The following is a 12,735-nucleotide window of genomic DNA, read 5'->3' on the forward strand; positions in this document are numbered from 1 at the left end:
TCATTTTTCAATAAAGGAAAACTATTCAATATCATTCACATTTTTCCGAAATTTCATGACATAGGTATTTCACATGAAACTCCAATTTTTTTTTTTTTTTTTCATGAAAAATTGCAATCCTGTAGAGGTGGCTGATCTAGATTTGGAACTAGTAGCCATGAGGAGCGGTCAGTTTCTCCCTAGTGGAATACATATTTCACATGAAACTCCAATTTTTTTTTTTTTTTTTTTTTTTTTTTTTTTTTTTTTTTTAATGAAAAATTGCGATCCTATAGAGGTGGCTGGTAGGTTCGGAACTAATAGCCACGAGGAGCGGTCAGTTTCTCCCTAGTGGAATAAAAGCGACGCTGAGATCCACATTAAAGTGGGAGAATGGATGCAGGAGGTAAGCACGGCTTTGAGCATTGAGTCGACCTGCTGCCGTCTCCTGTTCTCCGCGTACATCGAACTTCGAGCTTTTGACCCGTGAGGCGGAGAGCAGCCAAGCTCCCGCCTCCCTCCACCCACCTCAACCCCACCATTCTACAATCTCATCCTCCTATCCTCTCATGCCACAATTGCCACTCCAACGTTACGGAAAACCTCCACTCTACCAGTGCCCATCACTCGACGCGAGCTTTGAGACGTTGATAGCTCCCAGAGAAAAATTCGACTTCGGAGAATATCGGTTATTTATACTGGCTACTATGCTTATTGGAAACAATTTTAAATCTTACCCTGTTATATAAAATCACTAGGGGGTTCGCCCTTTGGCCGCTATATGGCCCTACCCCAGGAGGGCATTTTGCGCACTTAGATCATCTAAATAATAGAGTGGGATTTTTTCGATTACATTTTGCAATAAGGAACCATTATTTCTGGCTCATTTTAGAAACAACATATATGCCATTGATTTCCCAATGCAGATACGTGCTTTGATGGAAGAGCCAGATAGTGGTTCCTCATTGCAAAATATAATCAACTTAGCGATCATCTTCCATCATTAGCGGCAAAATTTTTGAAATTCGGCCTGATAAATCTTAAGACCTAACTGAGACAAAAATCGAAAATTTAAATTTTTTAATAGAGAGAATTCACAACTTAATCACGTGATATAAAAAAAAAACCTGGCACGGTTCGTTTCAGAGGAAGGTAAATGAAATTGTGTTGCCCACTCAAAATTCCTTCGGGATCTTGAAGTAGGATGCATACATAGTCATTTAAGCCTAAAATGAAAATATTCTGTCGAGCTCTTCGAAAATAAAATCGATTTTTGTGTTTTTGGCGCTAAAATGGCCTTCAAAGACGATCGATGATTCAATTCCGATGGGTTGTGCATATGTAAAATGGTACATGTGTGATGGACTCTACGTATTTTTGGACCAGGAATCGATTGAGCAGGGTCCTGAATCGGTCCGAAGCTTCATTGACTGAAAAATGGGCCTTTTTTGGATTTTAGGGGTGTTTTGGGCCCATTTTCCCCCAATTTTGGCGTGAAAAAACCTGTGCCATCATGGGTAATGATTATCGGGTCATTTCGGGCGGACCATCGAATGCACTTGGTCCCGAGACACTCCGGGGCTTCCGGAGTGATACAGGGTTTTCGAGATACAGGGGATCAAAGTCCCCGATTTTCACTCAATTCTGCAGGTATTTTAATGTTCAATTCCGACTATAAATTGATTTCTGATTTAGATATCGAAGCGCATTTTGCGGTGGTTGATTCAGCTACGTGTGGTGGATTTTTCTACATATTTCACAAACCCTCACTAGCTGAATCAACCACCGCAAAATGCGCTTCGATATCTAAATCAGAAATCAATTTATAGTCGGAATTGAACATTAAAATACCTGCAGAATTGAGTGAAAATCGGGGACTTTGATCCCCTGTATCTCGAAAACCCTGTATCACTCCGGAAGCCCCGGAGTGTCTCGGGACCAAGTGCATTCGATGGTCCGCCCGAAATGACCCGATAATCATTACCCATGATGGCACAGGTTTTTTCACGCCAAAATTGGGGGAAAATGGGCCCAAAACACCCCTAAAATCCAAAAAAGGCCCATTTTTCAGTCAATGAAGCTTCGGACCGATTCAGGACCCTGCTCAATCGATTCCTGGTCCAAAAATACGTAGAGTCCATCACACATGTACCATTTTACATATGCACAACCCATCGGAATTGAATCATCGATCGTCTTTGAAGGCCATTTTAGCGCCAAAAACACAAAAATCGATTTTATTTTCGAAGAGCTCGACAGAATATTTTCATTTTAGGCTTAAATGACTATGTATGCATCCTACTTCAAGATCCCGAAGGAATTTTGAGTGGGCAACACAATTTCATTTACCTCCCTCTGAAACGAACCGTGCTGGGTCATACTTCCAAATTTGGAAAAAAAAACGAGCTTATCTTAAAATTGAGACTATAATTTACCGATAGCCGAAAAAATCATGGAAATCAACCGAGTAGAACGGTAGAACGAACTGTGACGAAAAATGAAAATAGTGTATTTCCTTCGCAAAAAAAAAGTAGGGAGTCGGGTCAGAGAATCTTGTAGTAATGTTGAGAGTTATAAACGCGTTACGGAAAACGCCTGAACCGCGAAGCGCTTCGAAGGGTTAGACTAAGAAGCGGTCAGGGAGCGTACCCCCAATAAAGTGTAAAATAAGGTTTGTGTGGACACGTACAAGTTTTTCGATCATCTAGCTCTGACTTTGAATGCGTTCAGAACTTTCAGAATGCGAGCCAATCGTCCTTGTATGATATCATCTGATCACTTTGATCACATTACTGGCGATTTCAAATTTCAGTTTTAGCTCAACTTAAAAAAAAGGAAAACTACTTACAATTAGAAGATTAGCTTTTACGTAAAGGATTATGGCACATACACAGGAAACGATCACTTACCGTCTTAATGAGAATAGGTCTAAATAATCAAGTGATCTAGAGCTGAAATTCAAAGTTAAATGCCGCTGGCGAGGCGTGAATGATCGATTATCGATATATCCTCATTTGAAGCTACAGTAAAACATCGATAATTCAGGCGTTGGTTGCGAACACCCTCTTTGTCGGTCCTTTTCCATGGATTTAAATGGCAGACCAATCAATATATCGCAAAACACGCCACGCCACTGATGCCTAAGACCAATAATATGTAACGGAAATCACTAATGGATGTCAGAAAAACGTTATCAAAAGTACCAATTTATCAAATCGAAAACTGCGTGGCGAAAATAGTTAAATGAGCGAGAAAGCGAAAATAACATTCTGATTGTTGTGAGAAGAAATTGACAGAAAAGTCTCCCTCCGCTGATGTTCTTTTAATGTTTAATGTATTTTTCGAAAGAAATACGTCATTTCATGAGATATTTTGTTGAAAAAATGGTCGGTTACGTAGCCAAAAGAAAGCCTCTGTCAGGAGGTATTTATAGGTTGAGAATACTATGCAGAGATAGATCCAAACATGAAAGGGTATTAATACTAGTTTCAGGATTATCTGAATCCAAAAAGGAGTCTTTATGATTGTGCCAACTCTTGAAAAGAATTATTAGCACAAAAAACTGTTTCAAAGCTTTTGATCTCCTAAGAGCGTTGCGACATCATTTTGACGTTTCATGACTCGATAATGTAGCAGCCGTTTAGGTTCCGAATCTAATTTAGTTCATTTCCACACATCTATTGATCAAATCAACCTATCAAATGGACGTATTTCTACCAAACAGACCTATGTGGAGGTGAGAAATCGACGGTGAAACTACCAAACCACGTATCTCGGTTTGCGACGTCGCAAACTTCCTGTCATACTTTATTTTTTAAATTAAAAACTACTTAACGTCCAGTCTTGAAAATTTCTGTGATTTTTCCTCTTCGTGCGGAGAAAATTCTGTGAAAATTTCAAGGAATGATATTGATTTGGTCTACTTCAAAAAAATAAAATGTGAGCGTAGATTTTTAAACACCGCAAACGAGATACGTGGTTTGGTAGTTTCACCGTCGAAATATGGGGTGTGCTCGTTAGTTCTCTGGCCGTAAGAATAAATGAGAATAATAAAGCGCCAGTGACGTCAGCGGCGACGATGGAGACTCCGAGCCGCGGATCCGCATCTTTAACTCATGAGCCCTGTCCACAACGCTCTCTTGCCATGCCCGCGGCTCATGAGTTCCGCATTCAGTTGGCACACAGGTCTGTTTGATAGAATGTAAAATCCCGCTTTTCCAATTCTTCAAAAGGAATCACGCCCGCTTTAACATTGCTTCTTATGCAGCTTCGACGAGCACACCCCATATTTCTCACCTCCACATAGGTCTGTTTGGTAGAAATACGTCCAAATGATCGTTAAACATTAAGAATGGAATCTCTTCCTAAGATAAAACGCCTTGTACAACCTGATTCATTGTACTCACAATCAGTGATTTCCTGACGTTTATACTTCATTCTGATGTTGGAAAGTTAAGTCAAGCGGGGAAATTTTAAGAATCGCATGACTGTTGCTTGTTGCGTCTCGCTAATTTGCAGGCGTCTTGAATCGAGAATCCATGCTTAGCTGATTACGGCACCAGTCGCTGATCGGTGATACATTTCTGCATTGCATTGGTACGATGAACGTATTTCTGCCAAACGGAACTACGTGCATTAATACATGAGCCCTGAGACCCTCAAGACGGCATGCACAACAGGGCTCACGTCATAATGAACACAGTTCCGTTTGGCAGAAATACGTCCAAATATTGTATAAGATCTTCTCGAAGCTGCCAATTTGCATACGTTCCTTTTCTAGACTTGGTCAAAAAAGCGGCGATGACGCCCATCGAGATGTTCTCGAGCGTTTTAATTTAATTTAATTTAATATCTTTCTCCTTTAAAAAAATTGATGAAAAGGAAGAGAAAAATTGATCAAACACTGAATAGGAGCCGTCTCTAAATTACGTAATGCTCTGGGGGAGGGGGGGGGGGGGTGTCGAGGAGAGCATTACGCCATTAAGGTTCAGTTACGCGATCAAATTGAGCCATCAAACTGAAGCTCCGAATGGTGGAAAAAGACCTGAGGTGAGGGTGCGACCAATGAGAGGCCCAATTTGATGGCTCAATTTGATCGTGTAACTGGACCTATTTGTATTTACGTGTTAAAGGAAAGGGCCGCACGTTGGCCACACGTACTAAAGCGTTACAAGGGCGGAGGGGGGTCAAAAATGTCGAAAAAGAGCCCTACGCAACTAAGGGACAAATCCGTAGAAACGGTACAATGGATTGGCTCTAAACACAGTCTTTCGCCCTACCTGTAAAAAATGATCCCAGTAAATAAGTCCTATACGACAGGAATTTCCGTTGAATCAACCGGAATTATGTTTAAAGCGACCGGCCGTCGCGTCTCTTAGGAAAACGGAATATCGACGGTGAAACTACCAGACTACGTATCTCGTTTGCGGTGTTTAAAAATCTACGCTCACGTTTTATTTTTTTGAAGTAGACCAAATCAATATCATTCCTTGAAATTTTCACGGAATTTTCTCCGCACAAAGAGGAAAAATCACAGAAATTTTCAAGACTGGATGTTAAGTAGTTTTTCATTTAAAAAATATAAAGTATGACAGGAAGTCTGCGACGTCGCAAACCGAGATACGTGGTTTGGTAGTTTCACCGTCGATATACTGTTGAAAATAGGAAAAATTCCTATTATTTCGAAGGCAAATTCCTGTCGCTGCTCATTTAAAAGAAATTGCTGTTGATCCAACAGAAAAATTTCCCAGCGTGGTCTCTACGAAAGCCTTCATTCACAGAGGTGCCGAGACGGTGGGCGATCAGTGGCCACAACGACAATTTTCAGACGAGTAAATTTATGTAATTATTATTATTCCAACGACAAATTCCTGTCGCTGCTCATTTAAAAGAACTTCCTGTTGATCCAACAGAAAAATTTCCCAGCGTGGTCTCTACGAAAGCCTTCATTCACAGAGGTGCCGAGACGGTGGGCGATCAGTGGCCACGACGATAATTTTTAGACGAATAAATTCATGTAAAATTCTAGCTTCTAAACGGTCGGGTTATCAGAAAAGGTTAGCTACGCGCGATTCACGGACATTGAAAGGAAGGTAGAGAACGTTTGAAGGTTACGCTTCTCACCGGGCGAGAGAAAAACAACACAAAACTTGCCCGATCCCAACGGTTTTCATGCAGGCCTGCGTCTGCGGTCGAGGAAAAAATTGCCGTTGCGCTGACAGCCACTCTAGATTCCGCCACATAAGCACTTTAATTTTAGACCAAGATAAAAATTCAACTTCCTTGCAAGTGTATGCTCCATGCCATTCTTCACTGTCTACAAGTCAAATTAGATGCACGCTACACCTGGGTCAGCACTCACCCTCCGCAGCTAATAGAGCATTAAGGTATCTACAATAGCCAGAAATAGTGTAGAATGGACCACGATTCTATCTCTATTTCGCGCATTTTCAATACGCCATTTTCTCGGGAACTTTAAAAAAATATAAAAAATTTCTAGAATTCACCTCACTTTCGCGGTAAGGACGTGATTTTTCCAGAGGTTTCGTGATAAACAAAATGATTACAGATTTTTTACGAGAAAATCGCTAAATTTGTGAACGTCGATAATTTGAGACAGACGAAATGCCAAGATATGCCTTCATTATTACGTGATACCACATGTCTACTCCGGAGTTTGAATAGTTGCGCGCTAGATTTCCGCGTGTGAAAAGTGAGGAATTACGCGAATTTATCGCGGGAAATACACCGTATTACCAGCGGATGCGTTTTATCAATAGAAAGTACACGCTTTTCATTGATTTGCTTTTTGTTGCGGGAACTGAGTAATTTTTCCAGCGATTAACTAAAGAAAATGAGAAATTACGCGATAGTCACTTCAACCGACCCAGGGGTATGGCGAAAATTTTCCGGCGGATGATTGAGAGCACAAAAGGTCACACAATTTTCACCTGAATATCGCGGAAAATCTATTTTAATTTCGATGCAAGCATAATATTCATGAACCTCAGTAGCTGTTGAGATGTGTAAAATGCCAAGATTCTCCTTCAATTCTGCGTAATACCACATACCTACTCCAGAGTTCGAATAGTTGCTTGCGTGATCCGCGTATGAAAAAGTGAAAATAACGCGAGTTTCATCTCAATATCGCAAGAAATACACGACATTTCCAGCAGGCTCGTTACAGAAAGAGAAATTACGCGATATTCATCTCAGTATTGAAGGGAAATGAGTGATTTTTACAGCAATTTTGTGATAAAAGAAAAGAAGAAGAGGAAAAAAACTCATCAACATCAATAATTTGAGACGAGAGAAAAGCTAAGATTATCCTTCATTTTCGCATGATACCACATGACTATTCCGGAGTTCGAATAATGCACGATTTCAAAGTCTGATTAAGATAAAGTTGATTCATAAAACACATTATTATGCAAATTTCCGCAAACATTAAAAAATGCGTGATTTTTCCAGCGGTTTTGTAAAAACATACGAGATACATGATTTTCATCCGAGTAGGTATCTCGGCAATCACGCGATTTTCCCGGCGATTTTTTAAAAATAAAAAAATTACATGTTTCATTTCAATATCGCGGCGAATGCGCGATTTTCAACCGATTTTATACAGAAGTGTATAATAGCGCGATTGTCATCTCGATGTGGCGGGGAATGCGCGATTCTTCCAGCGGTTTTGGAAAAGCTTAGAAAATTACGCGTTTACTTAAGTGACAAACGATGTATTGGGCCTGTTGATACATAAGTACTGTAATTTAAAACTTTGCCTTCAAAATACTGCAGAGGCGACAAGCATGCCAGGGAGTGGTATATACACTTAAAATAGTTGTCTCTTCAAAAACACGCGTAAATCTCGCCGCATATAATTCAATAAATCCGAAAGGCAAAGCCTAAACCAATGGGCAAATGTCGTCAACGAGAGGCTCGCTTTTAATTTTGCCTTTTCATAGGCAACGCCATTCTAGGGAGAGCGAATAATTATTTGGGGTAACAAAGAAGAAGAAAAAAACACAAGAGGTTTATCGATTTCTAGCCTCCCCTGGTAAAAATTGGCGATAAGAGCTGCGTTTCAAAATACCATAGGAATTCTTACAGCCGGCTAAAGAAGGCTACATAAAATCATATAGCTGGCTGTAGAGTGCGGAGAAAATCATATGGCCGGGCTATACGAAGCGATAAAAAATTATGTAGCCGGGCTATAGTTCCTATCGCCGGGCTTTACACTTTATTGCCTGGCTGTTGCTTTTTCGCCATTGATTATAAAAGGCTATAAGAAATTGTGTAGAAATTCGCTTTGGAAATCATTAAGTTTGATACGGAACCACCTTATAATATTTACAAAACACACATTATATTTTCCTTTAATATATATTTTTTTTCATCAATTAAAATGAGAATAATCCATACAGGATGTGCAAACATTTCAAAATTATGAGTTGAATAACGCTGACTCCGCCAGATTAAATATTAAAGCCTAACACAAAGCGGAGCGGCGCGGCGACGCGACGCACTGGCGCCTACAAACCTAACAGGGATACTTCACGCATTGCGCAACGCGTGAAGTATCCCTGTTGGGTTTGTAGGCGCCAATGCGTGCTTCGCGCTGGCTGCCCGCCTGCCACGGCGCTTGAAGCAACTATTTCACACCAGAGGTATTGCACAGTATCATACGAAACTGAAGGCGCTTCAATATATTAGTGAAGGCAGGCATCCATCAAAAGTACGGAGCTTTCCTCGCAAAATAAATCAAGATACTACGGCCCAAAAAGAGAGCAGTATTCCAAAAACTCACCAAGTCCTAGCATCCGTAATTAGTAACGTTTAGCATACACTTTATCGCCTGGCTGTTGCTTAATCGCCATCGGCTATAAAAGGCTATAAGACATTGTGTAGCCGGCTATAGAAGCTATTGGAAGTCTTACAGCCGGCTGTAGGTCTATGGTATTTTGGAACACAGATTCTACTGCCAATTTTTACCAGGGTCCTCCATTATTTTATCTCATTTATCAATCGACTTGTTGAACATAAGCATACTGAAAGCAAATGTTTTTGTACGTAAAGTGCGTGCTGAATGACATTTTACTCAGTTGAAGAATCTTTTTTTTGGGGGGGGGGGGGGGGGAAGGAATTTTATTTAAATATAACGTAACTACTACAAGTATTTCCCTGTATTTATCTGCATGGTTTAAAACTAAAACTAAACGAATTGCATTAAATTTACAGGGTAGCGTTGGATAATACGATGATTTTGAAGAATCTCATGTGGAAAAAGAGAAGATAGAAATACGTATGAAAGGCGCGAGAAAGGAGGCGAATAGGATCTGCGAAAGCGGAGGTACGAATGGTGTGAGACGAGGCAGCAAAATGCTTGAGCGTAAAACTTACTGAGTACGAGACTCGGGGATTGAAACCTATTCATAATATTGGGAGCCATGCGAGTAACGCAGACAGCTAGACTGATTGTTACGTCCCTTCTCGTCCCCTATTAATTTATTCGAAGGAGAAAATATTAAAAGCCTCCGTGCACGATGCTACTGCGACGTGACGCTAAGGCTAAATCCGAAATAGTTATCAGTGGCGCGGCATGATTTGCGATCTATCGATTGATATTCCTTTCAAACCTATGAAAAAAGATCGATAGTCAGGGCGTCCGTAACGAACGTCACACCGATCGATTCTTTACTATAGTTTCAAAAGGGAAAATATCGATTGTCGATTATCACACCTCGCCACTGATAGTTATCTACATTCCACCGCGTGCTAAGGAAGAACGTTGTATGAGCCTTCAGACGTTGCCAAATTTCCTTTGATAAAATACGAATATTCAGGGACATCTGTGGACCCTTTTCCTCCAGTTTTTCAGAGAATTTTATTCGCCATTGGATCTAAATTATCTGAAAATTTCCAAAGAAAATGCTTGTAGCTCTCCTCGAAAGTAAAGCTTTTATTGGAGGAGATATGACAACTCTCGAATGTTCATACGGCGTTTTAACTTAGCACTTGTGCACCGCGAGTTGCGGTTCAAGTGGCGATCTAATCGAAACATGCAGTTCAGCCTCCGGCGCTGTTTGCCGTTTCTCAGTTAGTGGAGTCCTTTCATTTTTCTCCCTGCAAATCGGCCTAAACTGAGACCGCCCACTAACTTAGCGTCAAGGAAAAGTAGTACCCGAGGCTCTCGAACAAACCTTTCGAAACCGACAGTCATTGGGACCATTCCGACCAAACAGCATATATACCCATCCTGCCAAGCTAAGGAAAAACGCCGTATGAACATTCACGAGTTGCCAAATTTCCTCCGATAAAATGATCATTCTTGAGGGAAGGTATGAATGTTTATTCCTGATATTTTCAGGAACTAAAGGTAAAATTGCGAAAAAATTCTCTGAAAAATTAGAAGGAAAATATTCATAACTTCACTAGGAAATGTGAATTTTAACAGAGGAAATGTGCGGCAACGCCTGGGGGTTCATACGGTGTTCTTCCTCGAGGAGAGAAACAAATTTTATCATGAAAATATGAATTTTATTGACGCCGCGGCTACAAATAGAGAGCCGCGAAGCGGCCGGGGGGCGTACCCCCTAGTATGCATCTGCGGTGGCATTCGATAAAATAACTGCATGTAAATGAAATATGCTACTTAAAGGAGAACCACTGCTTTTTTATTAACGTCAAATGAGTATTTTTACGAAGCATGACCTTGAAGGCGTTCGTTCACTGCTAATATTCAGCGCGATTGCCTTGAAAATCCTAAGTGTAGAAGCCGAAGCAGAAATGTTTAATTTCTTTCGTAAGAGGATCGTTCCACTTAGGTGCACGGAGAAACGTTTTTACAACCATTTGCCGGGCACGGGAAAAACAAATTCGTCTAGGATTGAAAACGCTGATTTTCAATTTTTGATGCTCAAAACTTTCTAGTCCTCTCGCGATCCAAGACTCGAGCCATAATTTGCATAATTGATGACGTCGTTAGGTTGATCGTGACCGTTCTGATCATTATCACCTCTGAAAAAGCACCAGACGAGATACGGGAGGAAAGCAGTTTCCGCGGCATTTCGATGAGGTTCAATATCCGCCTCCAGTTCCACGTGGTCACACGCCAAGGGAAGAGCCCGCGGAGCGAGGCGCCATCCCAGGCTCTCAGCCTGTTCCATACCCCTCCGAAACCGATTGGACACTAAGTGCAAGTCTCATGCTCAGGTGCCAAATTAGCCTGAGAGAATAGACATACACTGCCGTTCAAAGGAAAAACGACGCACGAACCCTCAGACGTTGCCAGTTTCCTTTGATAAAATACGCGAATTTGCAGGGAAATCTGTGAATGTTTTTCATTCAATTTTGTTCGCATCCAGAGCTAAATTATCTGAGTATTTCAAGAGAGATAGTAATATCCTCCTCCTACTCCTACTTTCAAAATAATTAACCAAAAGCGAGAGTTCTACAACACTGTTAAGATACGTGATTTTCACAAATTCAACCTACCGCTGGGCTCACGTTCAAGTGGTGGATTAAAATTATAGTTGCCATTTGGCAACAGTGAGACGTCGCGTCGTGAATGAAAGGATGGATGTTCGCGGAAATTTTCTTGAATGAAGCAGGTAGGTACCCTCTTGCTCCCCACCTCCTCCACTCTATTTTCCCATGTCCCGTGTGACGTTTGCCCTTCTGTTGTATTCCAAGGCAGGCGGTTCTTGACAGACTGCATTAAAATCTTACGCCACATGATAGCGACACTGCTGAGAAGAATCCATCTTGGTTATCAGTTATCAGTGTCGAATGCGACCAACTCTACACAAGTTTCATTAGTAAGTACGTCTGGACGCAACTATTCGGGCTCCATAGATGTGCGGATTGCATACGCACGGAAATGAGGGCATTTGTGCCACAAGCATCGTAATAGGTCAGCGAGTCTGAGGGACTTGGACGTAGGTAAAAAAAGGCGTATGGCGCATAGTCGAAAGAAACGGTTTTATGGTAACTTTGAAGGGACCTGCCCCATGAGGGGATCGCGGTGGGGCGTTGACGAGGAGATGCTGCGTTGTCAGTTGCCCGATAACCTCTGGGAGGATAGGCACATGTGGCGTTTGAGTGTCGCAGAACGCTAGAGTGCGTTGTGTGAGTTACTTGTAGATACTTAGAGAGATGTTTACAAATGATACAGGGTGAACATTTCGATCATGAGAGGAGAGAGAGAGATCATCTGGATGCCGGTCAATCCGGTCTAGGAAAACACTGAAGGACGCGTAACGTGTCGAATAGAGATGATACATCACATGCATTGACAGAAAAGTTATAAATGCTCATTTTGTGGATCAGGTAGCCATGCAGGTAGAACTTGCAGCGAAGATTGAGATTCGAGACTTACCCAGATTTGGAGCTGTTCGTAGCATCGATGGAGTCTAACCTCAATTTGTTAGCGAGGTCCTTCAAGTCTTGGACGGTTTTGGCCTCTGGTTTGTGGTACTTGGTCATGATTGCACTGTAAGTGAGCACGAGAAGCGAAACACGATGGTAGAGTTTACAGATCAACTGGGTTAGACGGTGCCACACGCAGGAATCGTGTGCGTTAGGTGCGTTACGACAGGAGTACGGGAGTTCACTCGAGAATTTTATCGCAACCACTTGTAGAGCTCACGAAATGATCCGGCTCGTGACGAAACCAGCAGCACCAGCGCCGGCCGGCTCCGGCCCTGGTGATGGCCCTGAGATCACGAGATACAATTTGCCAAACTACGCGCCAAAATCAAA

At 41.6% G+C, this 12,735-nt stretch overlaps 1 protein-coding gene across 1 annotated transcript in view; it reads right to left on the reverse strand.

Annotated features, from left to right (window-relative positions):
* The window catches only part of LOC109032197 (transketolase-like protein 2), a 38,965-nt gene extending 26,336 nt beyond the window's left edge, over positions 1-12,629 (reverse strand). The window contains exon 1 of the mRNA XM_019044208.2: positions 12,353-12,629. Within this exon, the coding sequence (XP_018899753.2) occupies positions 12,353-12,459 (107 nt within the window). The 5' untranslated portion in view covers positions 12,460-12,629. The remainder of the gene's footprint in view (positions 1-12,352) is intronic.
* Positions 12,630-12,735: the final 106 nt, after the last annotated feature.

Source organism: Bemisia tabaci, chromosome 1 (assembly GCF_918797505.1).
Source record: "Bemisia tabaci chromosome 1, PGI_BMITA_v3".
Classification (NCBI taxonomy): domain Eukaryota; kingdom Metazoa; phylum Arthropoda; class Insecta; order Hemiptera; family Aleyrodidae; genus Bemisia; species Bemisia tabaci.